Genomic DNA, 24425 nt, shown 5'->3' on the forward strand with positions numbered 1-24425 from the left:
CATCGTTAGTTTTATATTCCGAAAATATATTTATTACCATCAGATAACACATCTACCCTTACAACATGCACATCCAAATAACTCCAACAGTAAACGCATACAAAATAATAAACATACATATACTTCAAGCGTAAACATCTATACCATCTAACCCCCGCGTAGCGGGGGACACGAATCTAGTTATGTTATTATGAAAATAAATTGAGAGAAGGAGATGACAACTTCATGTATTATTCTCATCTCAGATCGCCAATTAGACAAAAGTTTGCTCTTCCCCATTTGCTATATAAAAATGAACTCCATGCCTCATATCCTTCAAGGCCTCTTTCATTTACTTTTTCAAAATAAGAAGCTTTCTAGGAATTTTCTTATATGTTTAAGGGAATTCAAAGTTAATAGTATAAAGTTTTTTTAAACCGGTCCAAGTTTAAAACGAATCTAACCGGTTCAACCTGATTTGGACTGAGTTGGTTCATACCCGGTATTGGATCCAGAACCGGCAATTCCACTTCCGGTCTTGTCAAATATCCGGGTACCCGACCCGGCTCTATATGTATCTTCTAATTTGAGTTTCCCTCCATCCCGATTAGCGGATCCATTCTCGTGCCAAATTATGACGAACGAATTGTGTTCAACTGTGCGAATCCGCGTACTCGATTTCCTCATCCAATCCGCTCAAGTAATCATTCGTAAACCTCATCAGATCGCCATTTTTGCTTGATATATGTCCGTTTTTAATTATGAATAAATTATATCATACAAACAGCAACTTGAAGTTCCTCCCGTTGTCAAGTACTCTGCATTATCCCTCTTTGCCGAAAGATTCTACCCGATTGTCTCCAGGTAATTTATGTTTTACATCCTTCTCTCTGTAATTGAAGTCTGCATCTGAAAAAGTTAATATCGAGATCAGTCAGTTATCAGTAGTTGTATTTCCTCCTTGTTATCATATCTGAATCAATCCAAAACCCTAACTGCGTAAATTACGTGGTCTTAAAAACCCTAGTTATCGATTATTCATGGTGAGAGGCATAGAGGTGTAAATCAAGTCATTGCCATCTGTGAATTCCTATATTGGTTAAAAAATAAGGTATATATTAGTCAACATTACCATCATTAACGGTTTAGTTTGCCAGAACTTTCTCTGCCCTTACCCTTTACTTATTTAAGCAACATGTTACAAGGCCAGTTGTGATTCGGTTATGGAGTTTATATCAAGTTAACAGATTAAATGTTAGACCGGATCCTATTGGAATTCAATTCCATTCTAATCTCGTTTTTTATTGCAAATGATGAATGTACAAAGTCTTCTCTTCTGACCCATGGATATCAAAATTCCATCCTAAAACCCATGGAATGCAATTCCCCACATTTCCTCCTTATCAAAAAACATTCAAATACCCTTTTATCCTTAAATATCTCAAGTAAACTCCTCTTGCTCTTTCTCTCTTCTCCCTCACAAATGCTCAGACAACCAATCATTTGATAGAATTCGATTCTTTAAGATTCCAATTTCTTTTGACATATTTAAATTCCTTGCGAACCCAGTCTTATTTTCTAAATGTTATTATTAAGGGAAGCCCTTTCATAGTTTCATGGTTGTCCAATGCATCCTAGGTCTAATGCAATTTCAAAGAGGTGTCGAATACTCTTATCTGTCCCAAAAACATGTGGGTTGACCAAGAAGAAGTACAATGTTTCTTTCTTTAACAGGATTCCTATTCAAAGTTCCATCAAACAAGTACAAGATATTAGTGAGATAAACCTTGCTCCATAAGTTTTACCAATTCTGCCTTATTATTTAAGGGGTATTTCTGGCATGTGATAATTAATTAAATATGCATAATAACCAAAGAGCCTCTGGCCTATTTGAAAGGTGCTCCTCAAACCAAAAGGTTATACCCCAATGAAATAGGTAAGTATTAAGCTAAACGCAAGAAGTAACAACATACTTGTATATGTTTTGTTTATAATAAACAAAGAAATGAAAGTATATTGCTATTTTGTGCGTTTATGTGAACTGTTAGGTTGTTTTACCTTGAACAGATTTGAGCAGGAGAGCACTGGACACTGGCTTTTACAACCAGTAAGAGAAAGTAATCTTCAGCTGTTTTCTCTTATTGCAATATGGATCTCAAGCAAAGTATGTTAATGTTACCTCAACCTACACTTTTATTACTTCAAATAAACTCTATTATATCTTTTACAATAATTAAAAAAAATATTCGTTTTTTTTTTTCTAATAAATTTAAAACCACTTGCAGATTGATGATTCTCTTCCCTTATCGGTAAAAAAGTTGAAAAGTCTGGCAGATAAGATAATACAAGAGCAGCATTATACAACTAGAGATTTTGCAGAAGCTGTAAGCTAATTTTATTATCATTATTATTTTTTCAATCTTTATGGTTGTGATTCTTAAATAGATGAAAAAATTGTGCAGGAAGTGATCTTCATGAAGGTAAATTTTCATACTATATCTATCTCTCTGTACAATAAGGCCATGTTATTTATTTTTTATTTTTTTATTTTTTTTGTGACATCATTATTTGGCACCATGAATGAAGGTCTTGGATTATGAGATTGGTACATCAGATATTGTCTTCAGGTTTCTTGAAGACCTAGTTATTCAGTTGAAGTGAGTGAGTGGTTTCAAGTTGTTTTGTTTTTTCATTTGCTAATTACTTTTTGTTAGAGTCACTGATTAATTAATAATAATAATTTTTTGTTTGAGTTTAGGGAGGTTGCAACAGTTGGGGAGCATTTGGATTTTGAAGTATGCATGGACATTATGGATCTTCTTTACGAAAAGGAGGAGACTTCAACTCTTTATAATTCTCCTCATTCTCTTGCTGCATCAATTCTGGCATGTTTCTTACTATTTTTTAATACAAAAGAAAAACATGCTTTATTTATTGGAGTAAAACTTGGAAATTTTTTGATAGTTATTTATTCGTCGTGCAGGTTGCCTCGTATGTGATCACAGTTCCTAAACAAAGATGGGAGTTTCCTATTCTTCCTTGGGGTAAGCTTCCTCCATATATCCTATATCTTTTTTTATTGGTTTAACAAACCTTATATATATTCATCATATAAATCTACAAAAAACTTAAGAAAACCCACAAACCTTCATTTCACCTTTCCACGCATGTCAGCATTGATGTCAACATTGAGATGACAATAATAATAATAATAATAATAATAATAATATATGGCTTCGAAAGTCAAACTAAACAAGTGCCATTGTGACCTTGTGTACCATATCCCTTAAAGCTATGAAACAATCCCGGATATGAAAGCATTAAAACAAATAAAAACAAGCCCTTAAATTCACATTAACGTATTGAAAGAGTAACAAGCCTCAATTAAATATTACCTTTTACCATAATTAAACGAAGAGGAAAGAGGGGCGGTGGTACTGTCGACACTGCCGCCCTTCCCGACACCACCACCACCTGGAAAAGTTCCTTTGCAGAGCAGGATTACCAGATCGACACAAATCATGTTTTAAACTTTCAATACTCATACTATGTATGCCACAATTCAAGCTATTCTTTCTCTCTATGCTAGTGGTCATACAACCGGTAAGTATTTTCCGATCGTCTTCTTTTTTGGATTTCGGCGATGGTGTGAGTCATACTGTTCCGATCTATGAAGGTTACGATCCTTGCCAGACGACCTAATGAAGATCCTGACCGAAGGTGGCTACTCTTTAACGAAATCATGATCAGAGCAGAGCGTTACCATCCAAGTTGTAACATCCCAAAACTCAAAACAAAAAATTTTCGATTTTTATATTAAACAAAACTCCAACCAAATATGTTTGTCAAAACCATAAAGTTTTCAGAGCAAAACAAATAACATCCCAAAAGTACATCAGAGTCAATAAGCGGGAAAATCATGGTGTGTGCAATGCGATCATTCCAAGCTCTTCCCTTTCAATCCAAAAGTACATGAAACATAAAATGCAAACCGTAAGCACAAAGCTTAGTGAGTCCCCAAAATACCGCATACCATATATATACGCCAACTCAAGGCTTTACCGGGTCTATTTCACTCCGAGTCTATTTCAACTTATATGTCAGCCCAAGGTGTCAGTACAAGACTGTACCGGTTCTATTTCACCCCATATATATATATATATATATATATATATATATATATATATATATATATATATATATATATATATATATATATATATATATATATATAGCAAACATGCACACATACATACAACACATACAATAGGAGTCACAAAGACTACAAGCACATTACAATCCCTTTACAATATAGTGAGCAAACTCATCTCAGTCTGTTGTCAGTTAAATAGATGCTTGGGCTGTTGAACCGGAGAATCCCCACAATAATCAATCGAATAAAACCCTAATTAATAATTGGGTCATAAACATAGTCGAGACTTAAACAACTAATCCTAAGTCCTAGGGTAAAAGACCATTTTACCCTTCCCTCAATTGGCCTAAATAACCGAGCCCCAAACTCAATGGCACTAAAAAGCCAACAGTGACCCAAATCCAAAAGACACTTGAGGCCCAACAAAAGCCCAAACCCCTAAAGTCTAAAGGTGGCATATACCACAAAAGCCTATGACTAGGCTGAGTACGCTAAGCGTACCAGAAGTACGCCCGGCGTACTGGGTGGCTTCAGGTGATCGGGGACTCGGATGCGTTTGCATACGCCCGATGTACGCCCCTTGTTAAGCCATTTTGCCATTAAGCACTTAATGCTTAAGACTCAACGTCCAAAGATCCAAACCTTGGGGAACGTCTTAACCCATAATGTCATTAACTTGATGCCTTTGCATGACTCAAATCAACTCAAACCCTAGATTTAGCATCCTACTTTCACCAAGTGGACATAAACTCATGCATGGTTGATCCTCAACCATCTAGATGCTTACTTTATGGACTAGGGATCTCAGAAACATCAAGAGGAGCTACTCATAACTTCTGGAGCTGTAAAATTCCACTAGATCTCATACATGAGACCAAAAAGTGACCAAAACTCCATAATATCTAGATCTAAGCATAGAATGAGCAAGGTCCAAGCTTTATACCTCATTGAAGCTGGAAATGATGAGTGAAATCTGGATCTACAAGCTCCTCCTTGATCAAAGCTCATTCTCCAAGTTTCTTCTTCTTCAAGGTTCACCAACACTCACTAAAACACACACAAAGGGGGTCAAGTCTCTCTATATATGAACTAGGGTTTCGAAATGAGGCTCCAAAGAGCAATGGAGGTCGGGAAATGAGAGAACCTTGGGACATAAGGTTGTTTAAATGGGGTCCAAACCCTAAAATTAGGGTTTGTCCACTAATTACGTACGCCCAACGTACACACTCTCCTCCCAAAAATTACAATAATGCCCCTAAGGACCAAAATTGCAGACTAATTACACACTAAGAGTCAAAATGAAAAATACATTGAATCAGATGTTACATAAGTAACCACATCTTGCCACCGTTGCCCAAGCCATCACCGGTTGCCACCGTTGTCCAAGCCATCGCCACTCGCCACCGATTCACCTCCATGGATCTCGATCTCGATATATCATCTTTTAATCTCACCCTTGCCCCTTCCCTATGGTTTGTGTAATTAATTTCAATTTTTTTTTATATATAATTTTATCATCATAATGAGGTTCATGTTTTAAATTAAATCATAGGTGTGCGGATTTGGATTTGCAGGGTAACGATCCAAATTCTGGGTATTCAAAGAAATAAGGGAAGTTGGGTCAAGAGAAAATGCTTATGTTGCAAGGGGTAATCGGGTTACCTCTTCATACTTTCCCAAGGGACTATTAAACCCGACAAAAGTCACTTTATGCTCCTAAAAAGCAACAAAAATAGTTTACGGACCGATCAAACCACTTCTTGAAACTTCGTAGGGCTAGATTGTCATTTCCCCTTAAAACTTTCCTGTTTCATTTCATTGAGTTATTGCATCAAAGACTTTGTGTGCATCCTCATGAAAGTCGATTGGAGGAGCATAGCAATAGCAATGGATTTTACCGGAAAAAGCCTTGTTGCGTGGTGCAACGATGACGGTAAGACGCATTGACAATAGGTCGTTGGCAATAGCAGTAAAAGTAACCACTATACACTCTTCACATCTAAAAACCGGTGGTAGGACACATTGTAGCTGTAGTTTAGTGGGGCGTTAAAAAAAACTTGTGGGAGGAGGCAGTGATGAAGACGGTCATTTTGCTGGAGGTAAGAGTAAGAGACGCCAGTGGGTTTGACGTCAACGACAGTGGCAGTGGTGGTGGGCATCGCCATTGGTAGAAAGAAAATGGTAGATGATTGTTTCTCTTAAAAAACTGGTGGTAGGAGGTAGCAACTTCGGCGATAGGAGGCGGCAATGGGAGAGGGAGGAGACAGTGGTGGCTCCGATTTCTGCGGTAGTGGTGGGTATCAAGGAGTGATTTTTTTTAAGCAAATCTCGATGGTTTCGTATATATAGCACGAAGATGTTTGATTTTTTTTTTTTTTTTTTTTTTATTATCATCTTTGGCCTTTGAAGCATATTTTATTGCATTTTTAGTGCCTACAAATGAAAGTGATTTTTGAAAAAAAAAAGATAATAATAAAAAAAAGCAATACGAATATACGATAACCTGAGTTTTAGATCTCAATACTCACTAAAATGAGAATTTACAGTGTCTCTTACATTCCTTCAAATAAATAATGCAGTGAAATATGGACTGGCATGCAAAGAGGATATCATAGAAGTTGTTAGAGACATATTGAAACATGTGTTGCAACCATGTTCAATGTGAGATGCTTCCACAAGGCAAAAATATCTCGTACATTCCTTTAAAGCAAAGGACGAATTAACATATTCAAATACTATTCCAAAATGCAATCAAACTTGGTATGGTTGTTAGAATGATCAAATATGGATGGAATTGATGTTTGCATAAATCAAAGAGACATCGACCATGCGCAAACATTGGTAAAATAAAATAGTTTTAGGTCTTAACTAGCTTTTATATGTTCAACTCTTTACTTCAGTAGTTACAAATTTATCTAATAATAACTCATCCAATTTAATATCCAAATTAATATGGTTTAAAATAATCATCTATCTCAAAGCATATTAATTTATTTTGAAGCATATTAATCTAAAACTACAAAAACTTTTTTAATTTATGTATCAATTACTATATCTTAAAATCTATATATTTTTAACTAATAACATTTAAATGATTAATTGAAATGTGATGTTCAATATAATATTTTATTTGAGTTATTTTTTTATCTAAAAAGTTATTTTTTAATCTTATAAAGGATAATATTTACGTAATGATATATATATATATATATATATATATATATATATATATATATATATATATATATATATATATATTCTAAATTATAATAATTCGAATATAAGTGTCTATTTTTTTGTTAGTTTTTAAAAGTAATTAAAACTTATTAAAATCATAAAAGTTCATTTGAAAAAATATGGTTTTGTTAAAGTGGAAATCTTTAAATTCAAGAAAACTTTATAAAAACATTACTCAATAATTTAATGTAATGAATCATACATTAAGGACATAATTATTTAAAAGTATAGTTAATTTATCTTTTTATATACCTATAAGTTTTAGTAGTGACATTAATTTATACCTCTGTATCATGTTACCGAGAAAAAAAAATAAAAGGAGAAGACATAGTTTACCACCACAAGGTCTCTAATTAGCAAGCCGTCCTAGACAACATTATGATCCTAATACATCAAAGAACACAATCATTTAAAATTATAGTAAGTGATCATTTTATATATCTATTTAGAAGTGACATTTGTTCGTATCATGTAACCGAGAAAAAAAAAGAAAAAAAAAGAAATAAAAGATAGATGGTTCGTCATTACATGGTCCCTAATCAACATGATCGCCTTAGGTAGCATTATGACCTTGACATGACTATTGTGTTACATCGTCATCCTACAAAATATACGTCATATATAACACATAGCCTTATGGTAGTTGGTTTAAAAATAAACTATTTGACAATTTTTTAATTTTGATTATGATGATTTTTTGAAATCTTAAATGATGTTTTAGTTGTAATATCACGTTCTTTATTAATATAGAAACTACTTTCTTAAAAAACTTATTGTAACATCCCAATTTTAATGGAGTAATTAAATAGTAAAGTAGGAGTCCCGGGAAGTAATTTTATTATTGTTGTATTTTATTATAGCCCAAAAATCGTATGATAATTGGAGGAGTGTTGGTTCGGGAAGCTAAATGTCAATATTTGAACCTCTGGGGGCTTAATATAAAAGAAATTATGGAAGCGAGGGTTAAAAAGTAAATATTGGACTTGATTAGTAAGGATTTTTCAAAGGAGGGGTCGAAATAGTAAATTAGGTATCAGTTTTGAAAGAAATATGGCAAGGAGGGACCGTTTGTGTTATTATGGGAAAAGTTGGTGATAACCGGGTATAAAGCTTCGCTATTGTTTAAACCCTAAACCTAACACTTCTTTCACCAGCTGCAACCATCCTTATGCCCCCTCCATTCGGCTGTCACCTTCTCAATGACCACCTCTGGTCGTTGTTGCCTTGCCAAACCCGACCACCACCATAACTTGTTGTCGCGCCTCGTGAACGGAATAGGAGAACCACCGAAGACCGTTGGAATCGTGCCCGCCGACGTCAGCTTAGGTCGTCGGGACCATTGCGGTGGCAATGGCGCTATGAACGGGTCCGCTCGATTGCGCCGCTGCCACCCTCCGTGTTCTTCTCTCTCTCTTCTCTGTTCCTTTGCTGTTGTGGCTGTCGATTCGAAGCAACCATCGACGCTGGGGAAGGTTCTGCCACCAAGGGTCGTCGCTGTTGCCATTGTTGCACGCCACCATCGTCGTTTGCGTCACCAGATGGGGTCGTTGGGCTCTTCTTTAGTCAAGAAGAGCGCGTGTGTGCGTTTGGGTGGCTGGTGTGGGTAGCTATGAGCTTGGAAACCAAAAGAGACCACTGCCACCACCTTACGGTGGTAGCTACCATCGTGAATTAGCTGTGGTCGCTGCCAAACGCCACTAGGAGGGTGGCTGAATCCAAGTGCAAGCAAGTAATGTATGGGTGTTGGTTTCTATTGTAGTGTGTGTTGTGTGTGTAGTTTAATGGTTGGAAAACTAAGAACCGCCACCCGCCACCACCGTGAGGTGGTGGCTGCCACCATGTGTGTGTTTATGTAGTTAGTGTGTGTATATTCTTGGTTAAGGCATTGTAACTTGTAACTAGCAAAAATATAATGAAAGAAAAACCCAAAACACCACTGTAGGGTGGTGGTCGCCGCCTCCTGCCGCCGTATCGGGTGGCGGTGTGTTTTGACCCTGTTTGGGGGTGTTTGGACAATGTGGAATCAAGGAAACCCTAATGGGATCAAAGAAGCCCTAGTGGGCCCAATAAGGCCCAAAGTGACCTAAAAGCCCAATCAAGGGACTAATGGGCTCGTATTGGGTTGGGAAACCCTAATTAGGGTTTGGGTAAAAGCCTAATGCTAATAAAACCCTAATTGTGTGAATTTATCGGAGCACACACGAGATTATTTAGTAACTTGAAATATAAAATAATAATTATTGGCAAATTAACCTAAGGCAATATTGGACTTAATGGATTAAGTCCTTAATAGGTTAAGTAAGAAACACTTAACCCTAATCATCATTTCATGTGAAAGCCCTAATCTCTCTCGAGCCTTGAGTTGGGCCTTCCTATTGGGCTTTGACAAGTGGATTATTAATGGACCATCCAAGAATGATCAGATGGACTAGAATATATTGATGGGCTTTAGGGTAAGGCCCATCTAAGGGGTTAGGCCCAATTTGGAAAATTAGCCATAGTTTGGGCCTTCATGAGTATGTGATATTGGGCCATGGGAATTGGACTGGAATAGTTGGATGGGCCTTAAGGAAAGACCATGTAGAGGTCTGGGCCCAATTTGGAAAAATGGGCCATATGTTGGGCTTTGTCCCATTACTTGACTGTTGGACTTTTGGTGTGTGTGTTGGATCTTGGGCTTGGAACCCAATTATTAATTGGGTATTGTTTGATGCTGACAGTTAGGGAATCTGTCAACCAGCAGCGGGAGTTTTATTTGCGGGACTTCAGCAGTGTCAGGTGAGTTCTCCTCACTATACAGACAGGGTCTACGACATTAGGTCGGTCCCTTTGGATTTTATCCTGGATTTAGTATGTTATGCTGTTATGATCTGATAGATATGTACCCTGGTAGTTAGGGTGTTACTATGTTGTTATGATCTGGTAGATTTGTACCCTGGTAGTTAGGGTGTTGCTATGCTGTTATGATTTTATATCTGTACCCTGGTAGTTAGGGTGTTGCTATGCTGTTATGATCTGTTAGATCTGTACCCTGGTAGTTAGGGTGTTGCTATGCTGTTATGATCTGTTAGATCTGTACCCTAGTAGTTAGGGTGTTGCTATGCATTTATGATCTGTTAGATCTGTACCCTGGTAGTTAGGGTGTTATTATGTTGTTATGATCGATTAGATTTGTACCCTGGTAGTTAGGGTGTTGTTATGCTATCATATGATCTGTTAGATCGATATCCTGGTAGATAGGATGATGCTATGCTTAGCAGTCGGTATGATTTGTGTTATTGTTCGATTATTTGTTGTATGTATGTCAACATATGTGGTTGGGTTGGGTTGAGGCGGTCCTGCTTTGTGCTGCAGGCCAACATACCCAATGAGCGGTCCGGATAGGTTGTAGGCCCTACGAGGCGGTCCAGTCATGCCGAAGGCTTGGAGAGCGGTCCAGATAGACTGAAGGCCTATGAGGCGGTCCAGTCAAGTTGACGATTCATTATGCATGTTGTTCTGTATTTGTTGATATGATATGATTATGGTTATTTGAGGTTGGTATTTTGGGGGTAACTCACTAAGCTCTCGGGCTTACAGTTTCAGTTTATTGTTTCAGGTACATCAGATGATCGCAGGAAGACAAATGCGTGATCGTACAGCTCCTCATATTTTATGGTTTTATGAATTGATTCTGGGGATACTCTGATGTCTGAACTATTTTGAAAACAAACTATAGTAACTTGATGGTTTTAAAATGTATTAAAAAGTTTTAATTTGGCTTGAATTTTATGGGTGTTACAAGTTGGTATCAGAGCCTTGGTTTGAGTGAATTGGAGGAACATTCGTGTGAATCCAATCTCAAATCAAGGAAGAGTTTTCAAAATGATTTGTAAATGGTTTTCAAAATAAGTAAAGGAGGATGCAGGGTGTACGATCAACCGGAGCTAGTAAGTAGACCTCAAAATACCATACAATTATTTGATTATGTGATATGTTAGAACATGCTATTACTAGGCTTGGGATATTCAGGAATTGCATGATAGAATTGCCTGATTACATGATGCCTGCTAGCCTAGGGTTTTTCTTATATGAGATTGACATCATTACTGTAGTTACTTGTGTATGTATCACAACTGTATATAATTAAGATCTTATAGCCTGAGAATGTTTGAATTGGCCTTGTGTTCTGTTCTTGCTTAAGTCTATAGGGTCCAACGTTATGTATAGCTAGTATACACCAGTGCTGCAGGGTTGGTGGAAGTTTCATGGATGGGTGAGTTGTGTGAGGTCGGTAGGTCAGTTGTGAGACAGTTAGCATTCCTCTAGGAGTGAGGATTGAGCGCTTGCTATGGTTATGTATATTGTTAGGGCGTTGTGATGATACTTGAGACAAATATGGGTAGGTGTGGAAGGTAGTATGGGAGTCACAACCCCTGGGGTTTAGTTGGAAGTTGGTCCCATGTTATGGTATGGATTATTCGAGACGTTTGGAGACCGGATCCAGGTCAGGATCGAGAGTTGGCAGCCATGATAGGCTAGTGTTGTCAGAGGATCATGTCAGTGAGATCATCTAGGAGGAGGTGATCAAGATTGTTCGGGGACAGTTGTCGGAGATGCTTAGGTCTAGCAAGATCGCCATGGTTGACTATTTTGACGAGCGCTTCACAGCTAGTGTTGACACGATTGTCATGGCAACTATATCAACTGTAAGAACGACAAGGAGAGGAGTTGGTCGAGTTTTCTAGTACTGGGATTTGCTACTGGTGCGTATTCTGATGAGTCGAGGGCTGCAGTTATGTGGGATTAGAGAGATGTTTTGTACTCGTTATATTCCGCGGATTGAGCAGGAAAGGCTAACACATGAGTTTCTGGATGTGAGGCTTCGGGGGGTTTTGCTTGAGGGTGTAATGTGAGTCTCGGGGGACTTCGGAAAGAGGTGATAATTATGTTCAGCTGGGGTTTTGACAGTTGGAAGTGGAATGGTTAATTGATGGATTGGGTTGTCGTTTTATAGGGAAAGGATTGTGCCCTTTCAGTTTTTCAAGCCCGAAGGAGTAAGCATGCTTGTGACCCAGGATCAAGTTGTATTCTAGCTCGGGGACAATTGATTGCAGGGATTTGTGATATTATTTCAGCGCCGGTGAGAGCGGGTGGGTCGATGTGGCATAAGCATTTTGGAGGTCTAGTTCGTCTTGGATCTCTTGTATCGGGCGATAAGGATTGATTGCACGATCTATTGCACTTTTGGGATTTCAGACTATGTCTTGAGAGTAGTTATAGCCCGATTTAGGGCAGAGGTAGTTTCAAATACTGCAGTTTAGCGGTGGATGACCGAGCTGGTGAGTGAGTCAGGGTGCGAGACCCTGAATGACATGATTTCTAGAGCCGAGGGCGGGAGATTGTTGGAGCACTTTGGAAGAACGGTATTATATGGGAGGTCTGCGAACAGGGTCCCACAGGATGGTTATTCAGCATCGTCGGGATTCAGTAGTTTAGTAACTACTATTGACTCGTAGAGGTAAGCGCCACGGGAAGTAACTCATTGTTGAGATATTAGTTGGAACATCTACCTCTTGGACTTCAAGATTTAAGTATGGGGTCATTTGAGCGTTTGGGACTGCTGATTTCACTGGAATTCAGGGAGTGTTCATTTGGTTCATATAAGTGTGTGATCATTTGGGATTGGCTAGTGATGGAATACTAGTTGGAAAGAACTGGTCGTCTGATTGATCGTTGGAGAGTGAGAAGGATTGGAAATTCTTAAACTTTCATGTAGTGTGCAGACTTAGTCGTATCTAAGCGGGGGAGTATTGTTTAGGGTTTTAGAAGCAGGAGTGGTTTTGAAATTGGGATAACTTCCGTATCCCTGTCATGGAGAAAGGAAGCCCAAGTTGGCTGTTCGGTTTGTTGGTTGTGTGACTTAGGAGTTTGGTAAAACTCCCAAGCATGTGTATCACGTCTTCTTGGTGCTTGATAGCAAAAGTCAGGAAACCATGTTGAAGTTCTAGTCATGAATTGAGTTCAGTTCAAGTATTCAATCGGGGTGTGCTCGATTCTGAAGGATTTTGGATTGATTGATTGAAGGTTTGTTAGCTGCCAGGGCTCGACAGTACCTTCAGCACATGTGTGCGGGTTATTAGGGTATGTGGTAGACACGCGGGTCAGGGAACAGACCACGGACTTCCGAGAGAATGGACGATCGACATGAGGCCTAGGGTTAGGTCGGGGTTAGAATCCACGAAATGGGTCATGAGTTCGGAACCCTAAGTGGGTGAGAACATTCTGTTTGGAAAGTATCATCGGGGGGGGGGGGGGGGGAGTAGGCTGTTCCCAAGTATTGAACATGTTGCTGAAGACTCTGTATGTGTTGTAGATTTGTATGCGGGTATTGAGTATGCTGTTATGCTATATCAATCAGTTGTTCCCAAGTATTGAACATGTTGCTGGGGTAGGCTGAAAACTCTGGTGTATTTTTGGGTTGATCGGAAGTTGTTATTAGAAATCGGATAGAGTATAGAGAATCTTGGTGATTTCATTAGTTCAGAGTGTCTCATAGGATTAATCTGCCTGGATCAGGTAGTACCCCAGTTGGGGGCCGGGAGTGGATCTGAATGGGTATCCGTCAGTTTTGAGAAGGCTTGGGATTAGAATGTTCTGTCGTTCAGGTTCTGGGAACCGTATTAGACCTGGTTAAACTAGTGATAAGACTGTAGGAACGCCACTACAGTTATGAGACCAATAAAGCAATGGATTGTAACGTAAAAAGTGAATTTTTGATAAGCTACCTTTAGCCTTAGCAATCTAAACAAAAGTTGTAGTAGACGTTAAACCGATAGCATACATATAGAGAACATCCAAATTTGACTTTGTTTAAGGAAGTTATGATTTTTCTAAGATTTGGCATCACAGTATACAACTCATAAATTGAATTTTAGATCGGCCAATTTTAGTCAAAATGATCTAAATGAGAATTGAAGATATCATTAATAGGAGTTAAACGATACAAAGGCAGTCGAAAACTGAGTCTGTATGTAGAAGTTATGAATTGTACACGGTCGTTAATAGTATAATCTTCTCAGACTATTAAATTTAAAATTGGTCAAGAATTAGCCAATGGGGTCATAAGGAAAGTTGTAGATCTTGTCAATACCTACGCGTAGATATAAAGAACGTAAAAAACGGAACTTGTATGCTAACATTATGATTTTTTAAAAATTGGTTGTTTTACCTGCGTCCGGCGCCATGTGTCATCATTAGGCGAAGCCTTGGGGCCTACGCAAGGCTCACGACGTGAGAGGCCCCCAGACAACCTATAAATAAAGGCACAAATCACTCATTTCTTCACACCAAAACCATTATTTCTCTCCCAATACCCCCAAACCCTCTCTTCCATTCCTAGCATTTCCCAAGTGTTAGAGGCGAGTTCCGGAGCACCAGAAGGCTCTGAGAAGAAGAGCTTTCGGCTCAGAAGTTCTGCTACTGCAGAGTCCAACTCCTAACTAAACCCATTTGTAAGTGAGTTATGCTTACCCTTCTTTAAGTATATCTTATGCTTAAGTTCATTATCATTATTATGAACCTATAAACAATATATGTGCTAAGTATTATAAATTATACAAAGTGTTATTATAATACCTTTTAACTGCTCACGGTACAGGGAATCGGGTTTGAAGGGCCGCATAGGGTTGTTGGATTTCAGAACAACTTTAATGCCAAACTGGTCTTGCCTCCTATGTTTCATGTATGGCTCATGTCTGTACGTAGTAGTTGAAAATTATTGTTTAACATTTATATAATACAAGAAAAACAATATTGCTCATAGACGTTGAGTTAATGATAAATCTAGACTAATAAATAGTCACAATAAACATTAGACAAAAATCTAGTAATATAATACTAGGTTTCATCGAAAGAAAAGAAAATTATTAAAAGCGAAGCGCTGCCCCGAATTTCGAGTCGTCACTTTAACAAGTGGGTGCATAGTTACTTTCATCTTACACATAGATATGAAATATTTAATATAAATTACGTGTTATGAGTGCATATTATTTGTGTTCTTGATATCTATGATGGATGAACCAAATATACATGTTTTATTTATATACATATTTAAAACATAACACGATTATGAACAGTAAATTTATAGTTTTTTTTTACTCTTTTGCCTCAAATGTTTTATCTATTGCCATTTTTCCCTAAGCTTTTGTTTTTGACTTTTTTGGCTCAATTCTTTTGCTCGCTTTTGCTTTCAACCATTGTCATTTCTTTTATTTTAAATAAACGGTTCTTAGGTTTTGCTGAATCTAACTTTTTTGGTTTATTTTTGTTTTTTTTATATATATTAAAGATTTTTGTAGTGTGTTCTATGAGAGAATTGACTTATTTTACATAAATGGTATTTAGGTTTTTTTGAATTTGATATTTTTGGTCTATTTTTGTTTTTTATATATCTTAAAGATTTTTTTAGGGAAATGGCTTAATTTACATGAATGGCCCCTAGATTTTGTTGAACTTGACACTTTTTGTCCGATTTTTGTTTAAAAAAAAGGTTTTGGACGAAGCTCGAATCATCTACTATTTCCATTAATCTTAAGCCATTTTACCATTAACTTTTGGTTTTTACGGTTTTAAACCATCTTTTACCGTTTACTATAAAATTGGTCTCTTATATTTTCTTTTTAATTTTTATTTTGTCAAACCTTTTTTTTTTTTTTTTTTTTTTTTTTTTTTTTTAAATTTTTTACAATTTTCTTTTTATATATTTTTTTAAACAAAGTCTTTATTTAGAAATCTATTTTGTTACAACTTTGTTTTATATAAACTCATTTTTATAAAAAGTAGTTCTTACAAATACTTTATTATTTGTATTTTATGTATGTTTTCTAAAACTTCTATTTTTTATAAATTATATTTTTTAATTCATTTTATATATTTTACCAAAAGTATTTTTTATAGCTTCTTCTACTTGTTTATCTTTTTTACAAATTGTTTTTACAAAATTACTATTTTTAGAACATTAATATATATATATATATATATATATATATATATATATATATATATATATATATATATATATATATATATATATATATATATTTGTTTGTACGTATGTATAATAAGATTTCTCCATATTTTAATTTAATTTTTTTTTTTCGAAATTCATTTTCTATTTTCTATATATTGGTTTTTAGGCATCAATAGTTGTAATAATTATAATTTTTCAAAAAGCCAACTTTTATAATTAAAAACAATATTAGTTATGAATAACATAAATTAAAAAAAAATCATATTAAGATTATGTTTGGCATACTAACCAATAAAAAATAATGTTTGATTTGTCAAACATAACAACTTAAAAAATCTCATAAAATAAGATAACTTATTAAATGGTTATGATACCCCAAACACATCTTAAGTTATTTTGAAAATGATAATTAATATTTGAAAAAGAAGAATGATGAACTAAAAATGGTCGAACAAAACTTATTTTTTAATTTAATTATATGTTCATTCAAGCTTATTAAACATAATAATATTGAATATAATAACCTAAATCAAAATTTTATATTAAGAAAAAATATGACCGAAATCTAGTTTGATTTAAACTGTATATGTATTTTATACCTATAAAAATATTGGGTAAAGATGGGTAAATGAATAATGAGAGATGAAAGATGATATAGACGAATATTGGCAGTTATGGACATAAATTGAAAATTAAATTTAACATTATCACGTGTAACCCATATATTGATATCAAGATTTTGCGATTCTAGTACTATTTATCAAATGGGTCACAATATTACAATGTTTATATCAATCTAGTATAAAAAATATTATTTTGATAGACTCACGTAGTTATTTTGGACAACATATATATGTTTATATCAATCTAGTATAAAAAATATTATTTTGATAGACTCACGTAGTTATTTTGGACAACATATATTAGTCAATGTCTTAATTATATAATAACATTTTGCACATAGGGAAATCCACCTAATATATATATATATATATATATATATATATATATATATATATATATATATATATATATATATATATATATATATATATATATATATATATATATATTTATTGATGTGTTTCCCACATATATTGTATGCTAGAAGTGACCAATAAGAAATGTAGCAAAAATTAAATTGTTATTTAATCAAATAAAAATAGATATTAAATGATATATATATATATATATATATATATATATATATATATATATATATATATATATATATATATATATATATATATATATATATAATTAGAATTGTTTTTTAGGGAAATGAATTAAATTCACCATTAATGTCAGCAATAATATTATAGAATGAATTCACATCTATGTTTTATGTATGTTTTTCGTGTTTTGTTTCGGTACCCACTCACTCAAAATACAATAAAGTAGCATGGAACATGGAAAACAAGAGTTTATTCTAGCAGAATGAGAGTTTATTCTTGCAGAATAAGAGTGTATTCCAACAGAATGAGAGTGTACTCTACTGAAATACACTCTTGTTATTTATTTCCAGACAACTTTATTGTATTTTAAGTGATCGGGTCTGAAGCAAAACACGAATTCATACATGAAAACCTAGATGCTAATTCATTCTAAAAGAATATTATTGTTGACATTAATGACGAATTTAATTAGTTTCCATAAAAAAAATTATAATTATGGATATCATTTAATGTAAATACAATTATAAAAATTATTTAATATCTGTCTTTATTTGATTAAATAGTAATTTAATATTTACTAAATTCTTGTTGGTTCACTCTAGTATACAATAGATATAAGAAACACATGAGCCAAGTTCTATATATAACTGTGATGTAGAAATGAAAAGAATTATATATATATATATATATATATATATATATATATATATATATATATATATATATATATATATATATAATTCCTTTCTTTCTACATCACAGATACAAGCAAAATTTATCATGAAATATAATCAATGATTACACTTTTTACCGAGATAATGAAATTTATATGAAATATAATGAATCATTATATCCTATTATCATATTTTTTTAGGTTAAGACAATGGAATACGTCATCAAAAAATAAAACAAAAGCTCATCAAACCTACATGAAATTCTAAAAGTTTATTTTCTAACTATTGTTAGAATTTAAATTGTTTTTAATTAAAGTCATGAATCCTTAAAATAAGATTTGTATCATTAGAAAAATACACAAATAGAGTATAAGTCAGGGATGGAAAAAATACACGTATTTGACGAAAAAACTAAATCTGAAACTTTTGTGATAGTTACATGGTTATGGGACCGGATATAAGTTTTTATTTTTTTATATAGAAAGATCGAGTTTGGTATGGTTATAGTATTAGTGTTATACCCTATGGATTACTCGATCTTGTACCTAGTCTCATTCACCCGTCCCGAAAATTATTACTTACTTGTAACACCTAGTTTGCAGGAGTATGATAAATTCATGTTGATGTGATTAAGATTAAGATTTAGAGTTTTTGGCAAAGTGCCTCGCGACATGAAGCTGTCAGAGCCAAAAACCAAGTTCTTGGGTTTTAAGCCCTATATAATGGTGTTAACTTTTAGGGTTTCCCCTATTACTCAGCCTAGAATCCTAGAAACCTCCACCTCCAAAACCTAGCCTCCTTTGGTTTTTTTTCCTTGAGTTTGGTGTGTGTGTGTGTAGAGAGAGAGATGTATTTTATTTTTAACTGTTTTTTAATTGGTGTATTAAAGAAAAATAGAAAATAAAATAATAAGAGGCAAATATGTTATTATAAAAAAGTTTAAAACACTTTGAACTAGGGGTGAGCAAAATCGAACTCAGAAACCGAAAAACCGACAAAACCGAAACCGAAGCATAAACCGGCGGTTTGGGTTTAGAATTTTCAAAAACCGAAATTTTTCGGTTTGGGTTCGGTTTTTGGGTTTGGTAAAATCGAAAGAAACTGAACCGAACCGAACCGACTTTCATATATTACATGTATTTTGTGAGTTATATATGTATATATATGTAGTCCTTGGGTTATAAACACAAACTGAAGCACTGGTTTAGTGGTTAACACGTTCGGTAATTGTAGGAAATGGCGCAGGTTCGAAACTTGCTAGCATCGTTTTTCTCAATTTATTTTGGCAACGAGTTAACTACATTCCACATCGCCCCATTACTAAAACTTAGCCACCATTCTCTTCTATATAAGCTCGTCATCCTCTTTCTTTCTATTATCTCTAACATTGATTGAGTCCCACATCGATTGGGATATCTATCACATATCCTCACCATTATATAGTTGATGAGTTGAGGTAAGATTAAGAAATAAGTTTGAGATTTGGTTTGAATTATAAAACTGAAACCGAACCGTGAAACCGAAGTTTAAAACCGAAAACCGATAAACCGAACCTATTGGTTTGGATTTAAATTTTCAGAAACCGATCATTTTCGGTTTGGGTTTGGGTTCGGTTTTAGGTCAAAACCGACCCAAACTGACCCATGCACAACCCTATTTTGAACCAAACTCACAACAAAATCAAACTTTTAAACCATCGGCGTAAGTCTTGTGACATAACACATGGATCATTCTTGCAATTTTGTCATGAATAAACTAGTACTTAAAATATGAAAAAAAAAAATTACCCATTGAGCTTTTAAATTTATAAACAATACGAAGAAAGATTTAGAATAAAAAACTACTACAATAGGTTTTTTTACATAGTTTATTTGAACCAACAAGCCTTTGAAAAAAAAAGCCCTATTTGGATGCAATAAGTCTTATATGGCAAAAATCAAGGACGAGGCCGGGGGCAGGATACATTATGCCCTATCTCGTCTCGTCCCGTGTGTGTGTGTGTGTGTGTGTGTGTGTATATATATATATATATATATATATATATATATATATATAAAGTGAATATACCTTTAAATGTATATAAGCTTAGGTACCCAAAATTACTATAATACGTCGTTTTGTATTATATATACATTGTAATTTTCTAATTTTCTTATAATTCAACTTCTAACTTGATTTACTTCCAAGATTTTTATAAATTTCACATTTATCTTCCTCTTACATAATTTTCATTTTCAACTATAATATATATAACCTAGTGGTGTTCGGTAAAAAGATGTGATGTAAGACGAAAATAAAATTAAAATTTCGAAAATAAATCAATTTAGGGGTCAAAGTTTAAAAACATTATAATGAATATATCAAACAAAACGTCATATTATTGTGAGTTTGGGTACCTAAGCTAACATACCCTTAAGGGTGTATATATATATATATATATATATATATATATATATATATATATATATATATATATATATATATATATATATATATATTAGACGCCTCATAAGATTAAAGTAGTTAACCTTGGTGAAAATTTTACTCAACTATGAAACAATAATTGCTGTTAAAAAATCTCATAAATTGATAATGGTTTTCGACCGTACACCATTTCAACCCAAGTTTCATTTTTTCTAGAAAATGTAAGTTGTAGAAGATGGAAATAAAAGTTAGTGTTAATTTACTAGGTTATAATGCTTAATACTTTTAATAAAAATATCAAACTATCACCAAAAATATTAATATATTAATTTGTGTATAGTGAACTTGAATAATAAGAGAAGAAAGATATAATAGTTCAGGAATGTATCGGAGATAGGTTGGGGATGGGCTCATGATGGGTCGCCCAACTTTTAAACGCTATTACCGGCATCCATCGGGGAAGGCTAACCCCGCCCCATCCTCAGTCTGTGTCCATCCCTACCTTCTATTTCCCATGTTTCCTGTCGCCCATTCCCACAGATAAGTCCTAAATTTACAAATTTACCCTCGTTTAGTTTTTCCATTTCATATTCCCATGCTCACCATATTTTCTCAAATAATTTTTAAACACCATCTATCCAAACATCACTTGAAGTGAAAAAAAAAAAAAAGAAGAAGCAAGGCCTTAGTTGTGCAAGATAGATACATAATCTAACCAAACAAAGCAAGTTGACTTGTGATCTTAGGCAAAACTTCATCAAATCCCTACCTAAAGATGCCAAACTTTTGGCCTAGTGATTCCCCACAATATAATTCTAGTAGAGGCCAGAGGGGAGATGTTTAAATATATATAATAAAAATAATAACGAGAAGAATAAATACATTACCGGAGAAAAGAAAAAAAAAAGACTTATCTTCTCTAACTAATGCTGAAAACAGGTACAAAGCTAGCAGCCTCCTCAAATCCTCATCCATGTCATCTTCGTCCAGTCAAATACTTGGTCAACACAAGTTTAGAGCTGGTCAAAGGTGTAGCATCAGCCCGAGCCCTTTTCCTAGACACTTTAGAACAAGGTCCACCCTTTGACTTTTCTTCATCATCTGTATCTACCATTATACAACCAGACCTTGTTTGCACACTCATTCGTCTAGGAACATATACGTTCAAATAATAGCTCACTATATCTTTCTTGGATTTCAATGGAAAACATTCCAATGCAGGTTTTATAAAATCCATATCTTTTGAAACTGGCACTCTTTTCATAAGATGTGTAAGCTTCTGCTGCTCTGGTTGCTTCCATAACTTGGCTACAGATTCTCCCATTTGATCAAACTTCCATTTATGGAAAGCGGGTCCCAAATCTTTTTGCAGTTCGGATGATTTTTGAGCGATGTGGCGCTTTACACACATGATGGACCCACTTGATGCACAATTGCAAGATTCGGGTCTTCCTTTCCCAATCACGATAACGTCACCTTCTGTAGTAGTTTCGGTTGATGACCATGTCACTGTGCCTAACCATTTTGAAGAGGTTAGAGAATTGTGGGGGGTCTTTTTGTGAGGTGGGCCGGTCCATTCGGGTACATGGGCTTGAAAACGGGGCCCGATTGGGATTGCAAGTTTTAGATTCTCATTGTTGATGTAGTCAAACCGGTCAACCGACTTGTGACGTTTTAGAGTGTTGTTCTTCGCTTGTGTTGGTAGTGGTGTCTCCATGGTTGAATTGAAGTTGTACCAATGTCGAAAAGATGTTTTTTTTTTGTTTTTTTTCGTGTGGGTGTTCTGAAATGAAATTAGATGGAATTTGTTTGTGTGATGTGGCAATTTTAATGATGTTCATAGACACAAAAAAAAAAAAAAAACACATTTGTTGGCCATGACGACAGTTTGTTATGCATGACAGAACAGATTGTATTGTGTTTGGCATGCATTGGACTGATACTGATACTGATACTGGTGTTGATTGGACAAAAGGTGCACCAAAAAAGGTGGGACATAGACTTCTCTTGATCTCTCATCTATACAAAAGAATCACGAATATGTCTATTCTGTTTTCTAGTTTCCACCATTAAAATGAATATATTCTACCATAAACAATCTACATCAGTGTAAATATATATAAAAACTTTGCTTATTTCATGATATCACCAAATATACGAAAATTCCCTCAATCACAATGCTGGAAAAGTTGGTATTGTGATTTCTGTAAGGCCTTAAAGATGCATTATAAATGATGAGAAATAATGGAAGGAGTTTCTACAATTTTTTAATAAAAGAGATATAAAAGGTTTTCAATCCTGGTATAAGCTACATAAAAGGGTGAATTATTTTTCTATAAAACAAAAGGGCAATAAGAAATTGAGCTGATAATTTACAAATCCGCAAAACATGCTAAATTTCATTATAAAATCAAGAATTGCAGAAAAAATTGTCAGGATTGATTTATAATTTTCTTTAAACGAAGAAACAGGGGAACACATTAACATCAGATGCCCACATTATCACCAAAAATAAAAGTAAGAATAAATCAACGGTCGTTAATTTGCATATCACATATTAAAAAAGGAAACGATTATCTTTAATTGAGTTGAGATTTAACTCACCTTAAGAACGAGTTGGATCGTCGAAAAATTGTCGTTCGAAAGCGAATCTCTTGAGTTCAACTTAGTTCAGCCGATAATCGATTTTCTTTCGTCTTCGATTGTACTTCAGTTACAGAGAAACTCTTCTCCATAGATCTAAAACCTATTTTTGCATCTGATGCTAATTTAACACGATCTAAAATATAACTTTAGATCTACTTTAAACCGTACAAGAACAAGTACACATAGAAACAGAAGTGAAAGTGGATGGTAAAGAAGATCTAGAAGTCGTTCAGCTGCCGGTGATGGTGAAGAATCTAAGCGCCGGAGGAATATTCTCACTCAATTTTATTTTTATTTTTTTCCATTAAATAGAAAAGGCAAAGATGGGGAAGACAAAGGTTAGCATTATCGAGTCTTCGGAGGTGTGGTAATTCTTGTAAAAACTTAATGTGTTTTTCTTGGTCTTTTGGCCCTAAAAAATTATAAAGTTAATGTTATAAAAAGGTAACGAATTATTAATTTGTTTTTTAGGTCCTTATAGTTTTGAAAGTGACAATATTACTACTTGCTTGTTTTATTGGTTATCCGGCTAATTTGATGTCCTACATGTATGGTTAAATTCTTCAACCCTTTTTGAACGATGTTTATCGTTAATGTTTCTGGATTTCTAGAATGGGGAAAGTTTTCGATATGAAAAGGGAGGTGAGAGTTGGAAAGATGAAGAAGTAAAATTTCAAATTGTTTCGTTGTTGTGAATTTCATACTACATTTTTAAACACTTAGGATTTCTTCACCGAAAACGTATTCCAACCCAAATCTTAGTATAAACTAGATTGATTTGTCCTTTAAGTAAGTGGGTAAGTGGGTTCGGTAAATCAAAGGTGGAGATGAAGTGTTTATAGGTAGGTTAGTGTAAAACCTTTTAGTGATTTCTATTTGAAGGTTCTTGTGAAACCTTGTTGAGATTTATGTATTTTAGGTTCTTTACGAGTTATTGTGAAACTTCATGCAAGTTGTTTATTGGTATTTGTTGGGTTTTCTATGCAACTATACATTAGATTATGGCAGTGAAAACAATGTAGATTGGCTCAGTTATGTGCTTTAGATTCTTAAGGGGGAAGGGTGTGTGCCGAGAGTTATATGTTATTTGTTATATGCATTTAGGCCTCTTACCCTTCTCGATATCA

The 24425-nt window shown here is 34.6% G+C and overlaps 2 protein-coding genes across 6 annotated transcripts; one reads left to right on the plus strand and one right to left on the minus strand.

Moving 5' to 3' along the window:
- Positions 1 to 435: 435 nt before the first annotated feature.
- Positions 436 to 11135, plus strand: LOC111892809 (cyclin-J18). Of its 5 annotated transcripts, XM_052763718.1 has the most exons (10): positions 437 to 679; positions 767 to 843; positions 2047 to 2143; positions 2265 to 2363; positions 2442 to 2459; positions 2566 to 2636; positions 2738 to 2864; positions 2963 to 3023; positions 10090 to 10147; positions 10968 to 11135. In XM_052763718.1, exons 1-10 carry the CDS (start codon positions 614 to 616, stop codon positions 10978 to 10980), a joined length of 687 nt encoding a protein of 228 aa, XP_052619678.1. In that variant the 5' UTR covers positions 437 to 613; the 3' UTR covers positions 10981 to 11135. The 5 variants fall into 5 exon arrangements, with proteins under 5 accessions (XP_052619677.1, XP_052619678.1, XP_023744619.1 ...); XM_052763717.1 differs by lacking the exons at positions 10090 to 10147; positions 10968 to 11135 and adding an exon at positions 5685 to 6707 and having other exon boundaries at positions 436 to 679; XM_023888851.3 differs by lacking the exons at positions 10090 to 10147; positions 10968 to 11135 and adding an exon at positions 6712 to 7072 and having other exon boundaries at positions 438 to 679.
- A 10206-nt stretch (positions 11136 to 21341) lies between these two features.
- LOC111892807 (AT-rich interactive domain-containing protein 1) lies at positions 21342 to 23696 on the minus strand. The gene is made up of 2 exons (XM_023888849.3): positions 23257 to 23696; positions 21342 to 22435 (listed from the first exon to the last, which is right to left on the minus strand). The coding sequence occupies exon 2, from the start codon at positions 22367 to 22369 to the stop codon at positions 21629 to 21631; it is 741 nt and encodes a 246-aa protein (XP_023744617.1). The 5' UTR covers positions 22370 to 22435; positions 23257 to 23696; the 3' UTR covers positions 21342 to 21628.
- Positions 23697 to 24425: the final 729 nt, after the last annotated feature.

The sequence above is a fragment of the Lactuca sativa genome, chromosome 5 (genome assembly GCF_002870075.4).
Source record: "Lactuca sativa cultivar Salinas chromosome 5, Lsat_Salinas_v11, whole genome shotgun sequence".
Taxonomy (NCBI): Eukaryota; Viridiplantae; Streptophyta; class Magnoliopsida; order Asterales; family Asteraceae; genus Lactuca; species Lactuca sativa.